The following is a 9,406-nucleotide window of genomic DNA, read 5'->3' on the forward strand; positions in this document are numbered from 1 at the left end:
TTGATTTGCATGTTCCCGGCCGGTCGCCATTTTAAAAATTGACTAACCCGAAGTGACTGCCCGTGTCTACACGCGGCAGTGAAACGGGATTCCGGAATAAAGCACCTAAATTGAATTAGGTGGTAAACCTCATTCCATGAGGAATACCACCTAATTCGATTTAGGTCTTTATTCCGGAATCCCATTTCACTGCCGCGTGTAGACGCAGGCAGTTACTTCGGGCTAGTCAATTTCTAAAATGGCGACCGGCCGGGAACATGCAAATCAAGAGCGGGATATTTAAATCCCGGGCTTGATTTGCAATTCCGGTTGCCCTCATTAGCCTCCCTAGATCGATCTAGAGGGCTAGTGTAGACATGCCCTCACTGAAAGTAGTTCATGCACTCCCATACCTCTAATCTCCAGACAGTCAGTGGAGATGTCAGAGAGCCAAGGAGTGAAAGGAAAAGAGGGAGCTATCCTGCAAGGAGACTTGAAGCCTATAGCAATGAGCAAACCAGAGACCCCTGGTGCAGGAAAGGAACCAGAAAATGAAGCATTTCTAAGGAGGTGGAATGGGACTGACTCTGAGACGCCACAATGAAGTCAGCTTGGGCAGGGCAACCATAAGCTGATGAGAGACTGAAGAAAAACTTTTGCTTCTCCCAGGCTCGGATGTAAGAGTTATACCCTGAGACAGATTTTTTGGGACTAAAAGTTTCCCTTTTTAAGTTTGAGGACCACCCCACCACCTCAAAATGAGCCTGAAAGCTTCTTGAACTCTTTTGTTGAAGAAAAACGCCTCCCGAGAGCCTTCCAGGAGAAGAAATGGTGAGGTCAGGGAGAGAGGAGAAAGGTCGCACCTCCCTCGCCCTCCTGCAGAAGATATCAAAAAATTCTTTCTAAATCTGGCACCATGCATAATGGAAGTGCTATTGCTTTTTCACCTTATCCAGCCTGGCTATGTTGGGTCTCTCTTCATCCTCAGTGTTGAAGAACTGCCTCCCTACTTGGCTCTAGAGTGAACAGAGAGACTGTGGCTCAAATAAAGAAAAAAACAGTGGTACTTTAAAAACCAGCAGTACTGCTATTTAATAAGCCAGACGGATTTTGTTGCTCAACAGAATTCGGAATCTCCCTGAAACTTAGTGTTCAAAGACTATATACAATATAAGGACATGACCCTCAAATTATTATTTGCATCAGTGTTTCATGAGCCTCCTTGTAGAAATAAGGCAATCAAATAGATTACTTGTGCAAGACAGGGATTGCAGAATCAGACCTAAAGACTCCATGCATGCTACAGAAAGCCAAGATTTTGGAATTTCACAGCATTTACCTCAGTTGCTTGTCATCATCTTCACACAACTTAACCTGTGTTGAAACTGGTATTGATAGTATCTCATGTTGATCTCGCTTTAATAAAAAAGACAGATTTCCATTATAGAAAAATACTGTTGGCACCATATAACCACTAATTATTAAACATCACAAAAATTGAAAGTACTGTAGCTTTCCACATTTGAGACAAACAAAAAGGGTACTACGTAGGATGACTTGCCTCTCTCAAATTCGGAGAGCAAAGATTAAGCCTAAAATATCAGAAAGCCTCAAGTGTTCTTCCACTCCAAAGCAGGTATTTAGCTCTTGCTCATGTGAAGTCTTTCCATCTATATTAAAAAAATCTGGGAAAACTGTACCCTTACCATCTAAGCACAAGTTGTAGAACATACAATAATGCATAGGAGATGGAACAAACTTCATATTTTCCAGGTTATGCAAAAGAAATAACCAGTGTCTTTCTAATTTAAAGTAGGGATGTTAAAAAGCAGGTAATTGGGTAACTGTTTAACTGCTGAAAATTTCAGCCATTACACACACCTGCAGCCAGCTCAGGAGCCCACTGCAGGCACGTACTGACTCCCGCCTCCCACCCCACTCCTGGGGAGCTAGCTGTTGCCCCACACTACTGCCTCTGATACAGCTGGCTCCCGCCCTGCTCCCTGGGAGCTGGCTGCCGCCCCATGCTGTGGGCTCCCCAGGAGCCCGTGTGTAACTGTTCCTGGTAACCAATAAGCCCAGGCTTATCAGTTAATCATGTAAACAGTTATCCTACTACATCTCTAATTTAAAGTATGTATACTCTCTCAATTTTACCCAAATGTATAAAACACTGACTTTTTTTTTTTTTTTTTAAAGAAAAAGTGAGACATCAGTTTAGCCAGGAACATTCAGAACTGATAAAAGAAAAATTTATTTAAGAGAATGCTGACTTGAATACTGAGTCCATGAAAAAAAAAAACCAATATTTGCTTCTTTGAAACAAACACTGGGTTCTTCCTCCCTGCATCTACATGACAGTACTGTCACGTGGTATTTTCATCCCCTATTTATAGGTACGGAAAGCTATACAGGCATGAGCCTAGGCAGACTAGGCGGTCACCTAGGGTACTGCCGGCCCGGGGCGCCCAATGAGGACGTCACGGAGCGCCCAGGTGCCTGATGATTATGTCATGGCCCTTGACGGCCGTGCAGGCGGGGGCACCGATTGCACCTTCCACCTGGGGCGCTAGCTGCCGCAGCCAGCCTCAGCCCACTCCTGAAGCTATATAATGGTTCAAAAGGATGATTAGTCTGTTAGTAATACTTCTGGGACTGGATTTAGGTTCCAAAGTGGTCCCTCAGCACCAGAGGAGACATGCTAATTTCTGCTACTTTGAGGAGCCGTTAGGTGTCCACATTCAGAAACCAGATAGCTAGATTCAGTTTGTCAGTGTCATGGTGAGCTTCTGGAATAGATGCTACCTGGTGAGCAGGAAGACTGGTGATTGCAATCATCGTTGCAGTGGATTCAAGAACTATGGACTTCTGCATATGACTGTAACTTTCTCTTTTTGATACGGTTTGCAATACTGTAAGAAATGAAGTGAATACCCCTACTTGCTATCTAACTTACTGCTTGAACAAGCCTGATTTGTTTCTTAGAGTTTAGATTTCAAGATTTTCTTTTGATGCAAACAAGAACATTGCTGTTACCACTCTTCAGTCTGCCTGGTCCAGATCATGGTGACTGCCTTATTAAAGAAATACTCAACTCAGAAACTGTTTTCCTTTAACCAAGTTTCTTTGTTATTAACTACACTATTACTAATTATGCTGTTTACTTTTCTCTGGAATAATGCAAATCAATCAAGTTAGTTTCACTTATTTACAGGGCTCGCCAAGCGGCAGTGAGCCTTGCTCGCCAGTCGCGCAGTTCGGAACATTGAGCATGCACAGACCGCGCTGTGCATTCACTGACCGCGCTGCGCAGGTGTGCCGGCTTGTAATCTACTCGCCACAGGCGAGTAGATTACAGTAATTGTCGAGCCCTGCTTATTTATAATTAGATGACTTATCCAATGTTGCTTGGGTCCTTCACGGCAGGGGACTTCGATGGGGGTGGGGTTTGCAGGAGTCAGAATAGAGGGTGGGAAGGTGTGGCGGGACAGTGGGTGGTAGGCAGCCACCGGCTGCTCCCTGGGCAACAAGGGCCATGCAGCCTGGCTGCTCCCCGGGGGCAGTCAGGGTGGCAGGAGCCATGCGACCCAGCCACCAGATGCTCCCCAAAGCTGGTGAGTAGAACTGTCTCTGCTATCTCACCCCTTCCTTTCTGTTTGATGAGAAACAGTATCATTCCATGCACATCCCATTGTCCTGGCACAACCAAAAACCTGACCTTGCTCTAAGCTATGATAAGAGGAGGATGTATACCAATTTGGTGGTCCTACCTCTTACTATTTAGAAGTTCTTGTACAAGCAGATACACAGACTGACTGGCTCTCTCAAATATAGAAATAGTAGATTTCACTGTAAGGTATGACTGCTGCAATGGCTAGGTATCAAATAATGAAATCTAATCTCTCTCTATATATAAAAAAGTTTTTCCTGTCGCATGACAGAATGATGTCATCAGCCTACTTGAAAGTGGAATCTCAGTGTCTCACTCACTTGCACTTCAACCAGAACCAACTGCTAAACTGAGATCTGTCTGTAGCATATAGTACGTGAGCAATAGACCAATAACAGGTTTTTCCTATACCGCTTTGTTTGTTCACTTTTCTATATAATCAGTGCAAGATTAACAGGCTCTCTGGCCACGAAAGCAGCCAGAAAGAGGGGGATTGGCAGGCGTAGCGAATACCAGGCACAACTGCCTAGTGTTTATTTAATATGTGGATTTCTCCCTCTCAAAGAATGTTGTGGATAGGCTTCTGTAGATTTGGGGTTGTTGTTTTTTAAAGTAAATTTGAGCCAAATTAAAATATCCCTTCTATTTTGCTTTGCCGTAGCTTGGGAAACACTCTATGTTGCTACAAAGGCACTCTACATGCTGCAGACTCAGATTTGTATTAATGACATTAATTTTAAAAAACCTTATCTTTTGAAAAAAAATGTTTTTGGCTGTGGGGGTTAGAAATTTTTCATGAGCAAGTTGACATAAGTCATCTATTTTTGCAGAATTTGACATTTTGTGCATGTGGCCTAAGTTTGCATTATATAATATAGTCTAAATTTACTCACTATTACTTCTTCAGCCTGACGCACCAACTCTGCTGTTTTTGCCTCTAATTCTGCATTCAGTCTCCTAAGACAATAAGATAGTTTTTGCTATTAAGTTTACCTGAAGAGTTTAAAGGAAATACATTTCAAATGGAATCTCTGCAATATACAAGCTTTCAATAATCACTCTACAAACCAAATGAAATACTTGTAAGTTCCCTTTTATTGTGAGGTAGTGAATCTTACTTATTTCTGTGTTAGCAGACTGGTGTCAAATATGTAGTCTACCTTTTATATTTATGTATTTTAATTCCCTAAACCCCACTCAGTGTGATATTTTCCTACAATTAAAGTAAAATAGCTAAGGTATTTTTACATTCAAATTATTTCACTTCTACACATCTGAAGGAAAAGAAGATTTTGCACTGCTTTTATTCCAGTCATTTGGATTTTTCTCCATCAAAAAACATAATGCTTCATTGGGCACAAGTTCAACAGATTATCTTAAACTATTCTCCTTTCCTTAAAAAAAACAAACACACAATGCAAAATGTTCTATTACATTGTGCTACTAAATTTTGCTTTTAGAATAAAACTATTAATTACATTAATTGTAGTAGCAGAATGAAAAAGTTATTCAGGCTGCAACCCAAGGCCAAAATGTAAAACAAAAACATGTATTAGAACAAGTTTGTACAATCAAAATGCATATAGAAGACATCTCTCTGCTTTTCCAGACACAACTTTATTGTACTTGATGTTGCTCAACAGTTATCAACATTTTAAATAAAAAATTATATAGGTAGAGTTGACAGCAGCGATGGGAAATGACACTAGGATCCTGTGGAAATAGTACATTGTGATTACAGGCAGTCCCCGGGTTACGTACAAGATAGGGTCTGTAGGTTTGTTCTTAAGTTGAATCTGTATGTAAGTCGGAACTGGCGTCCAGATTCAGCTGCTGCTGAAACTGACCGCCAGTTCTGACATACATACAGAATCAACTTAAGAACCCCAAGAATCCCCAAGTCAGCTGCTGCTGAAATTGATCGGCAGCTGATTCCAGGAAGCCCGGGGCAGAGCAACTCTGCCTCAGGCTTCCTGTAGTCAGCGCTGGTCAGTTTCAGCAGCGGCTAAATCAGGACGCCTGGGGCAGAGCAGCTGGGGTGCTGCTGGGTTGCTCCAGTAGCACCGCTCCTCAGCACTATTGGACCAACCCAGCAGCACCCCATCTGCTCTGCCCCAGGCGTCCTGATTCAGCTGCTGCTGAAACTGACCAGCAGCGGCTGAATCAGGACCGGTGCTGCTGGGTTGGACCAGTAGCGCCCAGAGCGGCGCTGCGGGACCAACTGGCAGCACCCCAGCTGCTCTGCCACAGGCGTCCGGAGAAAAGCCTAGTCTGCTGGGGAGGGGGCGTACTAGCTGCGCCCCCCCCCCCCCAGCAGACCAGGAAGACACGGGTGGCGGACCAAGACGCACCGCGGTCCCGCCGCCTGGGTCCTCCGCGGCTTTGCTCCCCGTCTCCCTGGTCTGCTGGAGACCAGCAGACCAGGGAGACGGGGAGCAAAGCCTCTGAGGACGCCGGCAGCAGGACAGCCGCAGGGCGTCTGGGCTGTCCCGCTGCCGGCTTCCCCCGGGGTGCCCCGCTGCCCGAGTCCCCCCCTCGTGGCTTTGCAAAGCCTCGGGGAAGCCGGCAGCGGAGCAGCCCAGGCGCACCTGGGGTGCCCCGCTGCCCGAGCCCCCCCCTTGTGGCTTTGCAAAGCCTCGGGGAAGCCGGCAGCGGAGCAGCCCAGGCGCACCTGGGGTGCCCCGCTGCCCGAGCCCCCCCCTCGTGGCTTTGCAAAGCCTCGGGGAAGCCAGCAGCGGAGCAGCCCAGGCGCGCCTGGGCTGCCTCGCTGCCCGAGCCCCCCCGCGGCTTTGCAAAGCCGCAGGGGGAGGCCAGGTGGGGGGGCTCGGGCAGCCCAGGCGCCCCTGGGCTGCCCGAGCCCCTCCGCGGCTTTGCTCTGCGTCTTCCTGGTCTGCAGACCAGGGAGACGCAGAGAAAGCCCCAGAGTACACGGGTGGCAGGACCGCGAGGTCCCGCAGTCCATGTACTCTGGGGCAGCCCCGTTCGTAACTGCGGATCCGACATAAGTCAGATCCGCGTAAGTCGGGGACTGCCTGTATATAACTGAAGTCTGTATAATCATGCATATGCAGTAGGGGGATCATATGCATCATATATTCCTAAACGGGGCAGGAAGAGACTGGGAGGGAGAGAGAGGGAGGTTTCTTACCAATCAGCTAAAAAACTCTAAGAACAAAAAAATTTACAGCACTGTTTCTCTATATACATAAAAGGTTTTCCTGCAGAAAACAGACTGATGTCATCACATCACAGCATCCACAGACTGGGGGTTAAGCATAGGCAGGTAAAGCCCAGCCTCTGGCCCCACCCCTTCCACCTGAGGCAGAGTCCCTGAATATAAGCCACACTCACTTCCTCTCGGGTAGACATGTGGCGAGCGGGCACTGACATGCCATGGCCTTGGCCTTCCCTAGCCACTGCGGGAAAAGAGCCAGGGCTGGCGTGCTGCAGCCTTGGCCCAGCCCTCTCCGGAAGCCAGGGGCAGAGCTGGGGCTGGTACACTGCAGCATCAGCCGTCCCTGGGTGCCAAGGGCAGAGTTGGGGCTGGCCTCGGCCAGGGTCGGGAGAGAGTTATGCCACAGGCCGGGAGAGGGGAAAGAGCTGGGGTTGGCGCAGCCTCAGCTGGACAGCAGGGGGGAAGAACTGGGGCTGGCACGGCCTTGGCGCAGGGGGTGGGGGTAGAGAGAGCTGCTACTGGAGCAGCCTCAGTTGGATAGAAAGAGCCAGGGCTGGCATGGCCTCAGCCCAGCCCTCCTCAGTAGCCGGGGGAGAGCTGGGGTTGCTAACTCCCAGAGAGAGGGGGGTTGGCAAGCGTAGTAACCAGGGGGCGCAGCCCCCTAGAAACTTTTTAAAACAAAGTCATGGCATATTTTAAAGTGAGCTCATCTTTGAGCTCATCTTTTTACTGAAAGTAAGTTCAAGAGATGGTTTTAAAAAAAATAGGAAACAAACTCCTAATCTACCTACACTGAGACCTACTACTGTGAAAATGTTTTATCTGTAACCTTTTGTGTAAGGTGCCAATAGGAAAAGGGGGGAGGGTATCAGAACACTAGTTAGCAAGAACTGTAATTTCTGCTTTGACAAACTCTCTGATGAATAATACACTCTTAATACTTCTGGCATAACTGCTCTATAAGGACAGGTGCACCAGTGGACTTGGATAGCTTTGAATTGAATTGAATGTGGTTATCTGTTAGCACTAAAGAGGCCATCTGAGAAAGAAGAACCTTTCTGGGATCCATCTAAACACCCAGCAACCACTTTAAAAGTGATCAAATTGGACAAGGCAAATGCTCCAGCAATCTCATTCTAAACAGTGTTTTACTGATATCAAAATAGGGTCAAGGGGGCATCTCTGCCCCTCCCCTCATAGCTCTGCTCTTACTTGTACTCCTCCTCCTTAGCCAAGAAGTCTCCGTGCATCAAAGTCTTCTTCGACATGGGAGGTTGTGACAGGATCCCACGGGATTTCCGCACCTGCGGAGAGCAAGACAGAAGGGCGTGGCACCCTCCTCAGCACACTAGATCACAGCTCGCCTCCTGCTTGGAGGGGGTGTTCAGGTCAAGGCACTGTGACCGGTAACAACCCCTCGTGGCTCCCTCCCTGCCCAGAGCCCGCCAAAAGCCCCACTGACTCTCCAGCCCCCCGGGTCTGAATCCCTCCACAACCCTGATCCACCTCCCTCTCGCGGGTCTGGCCTCGGACTGCTCGCGGGGCACCTCCGAGACCGGCCGTACCGCCGCCGGGATCGGGACCAGGCTCGGGGCTTCCCAGAGCTGCCGGTGGCCTATATTTCCCTCTTTCCTCACCCCAGACGAACCGGAGCCCGCGCCTCGGCGGGTCCCTCCACCGCCTCCCGCCGCCATTTTGTCCCTGCTAAGGCGCCACCGAGTGGCGTCGCTCTCACTAGGCAACCGGACCCACCCCCGGAGGGAGGGGCAGCGTGGCCTGACCTTCCTACGTCACCGGCGAGGTGGGTCTGTGGGGCCGATTCCTGCTCCCCCGTGGCGGAGGGGTTCATTGTGGAGTCTCCTCTGCCCCAGTAGGGGCGGGCCCAGGCTCTGCGCTTTAGGGGGCACCCTGGTGAGCCTTCCTGTGACCCCAACTGCCACCGCCTCCCACAGCGGCTTTTGTCTTTTCCCTGCCCGCGCTGCCTGGCGTGGAAGGCAGAATTCAAAGCCGGGCAGCGCCCACTGCCCTGCCAAGGGCTGCCTCACCCTAGCACCCCCCTTCGGGAGCCCAGCCCGCTGGGCGAGGCACTGTAGGGCGCTCCCTTCCCTGCAGGCTTAGTCCGCTTGTCAGGGTGTGACCAGCACCCAAACCCTATAGGGCGGGGGGTCAGGTGACAAAAGGAACAGAATTTAGGGGGGGGGAGCAGGACTGGTGACAGACTTGCTGGGCCCTGGGCACTGTGGGAGGGGCTCAGCTCCGGGGCAGCCCCTGGAAGGGGCAGGGCTTTAGGGGGAAGGAGCCAGGCTAGGGGCAGCCAGTTCTTAGTGCTTTCTGCACCACATCAGGCTTTCCCCAGCCAGCCCTCAGCTCCCTGTAGACTGCACCCTGTGGGAGGCTAGCAGCCCAGAACCCCAGTCTCTTTTAAATTGCTGGGCCCCAAAGCAACTGCCCCCTGTTGCACCCCCATTGGTGCCTTTGGGGGAAAGTGATGGCTTGTCTAGGTTTCCCAACAACTATTCTGGGAGATTTTTTCACCCACTATGGTGTAATGTCATTTTCTTAAAATATTCTGTTAAAATCTC

The 9,406-nt window shown here is 49.3% G+C and overlaps 1 protein-coding gene across 4 annotated transcripts in view; it reads right to left on the reverse strand.

The window, feature by feature from the left end:
- Positions 1-8,986, reverse strand: part of TEX9 (testis expressed 9) — a 46,261-nt gene extending 37,275 nt beyond the window's left edge. Inside the window, exons 1-4 of one of the 4 annotated variants that reach the window (XM_075897310.2) lie at positions 8,870-8,986; positions 8,037-8,128; positions 4,543-4,606; positions 1,319-1,395 (exon numbers count right to left, since the gene is read on the reverse strand). In XM_075897310.2, coding sequence (XP_075753425.1) covers positions 1,319-1,395; positions 4,543-4,606; positions 8,037-8,092 — 197 coding nt within the window. In that variant the 5' untranslated portion in view covers positions 8,093-8,128; positions 8,870-8,986. Of the gene's footprint in view, positions 1-926; positions 996-1,318; positions 1,396-4,542; positions 4,607-8,036; positions 8,129-8,461; positions 8,579-8,605; positions 8,822-8,869 lie in introns of those variants that run through there. The other 3 variants (XM_075897308.2, XM_075897307.2, XM_075897312.2) reach the window with 3 other exon arrangements.
- Between the last annotated feature and the right edge of the window lie 420 nt (positions 8,987-9,406).

The sequence above is a fragment of the Pelodiscus sinensis genome, chromosome 14, assembly GCF_052426305.1.
Source record: "Pelodiscus sinensis isolate ZL-2025 chromosome 14, ASM5242630v1, whole genome shotgun sequence".
NCBI lineage: Eukaryota > Metazoa > Chordata > Testudines > Trionychidae > Pelodiscus > Pelodiscus sinensis.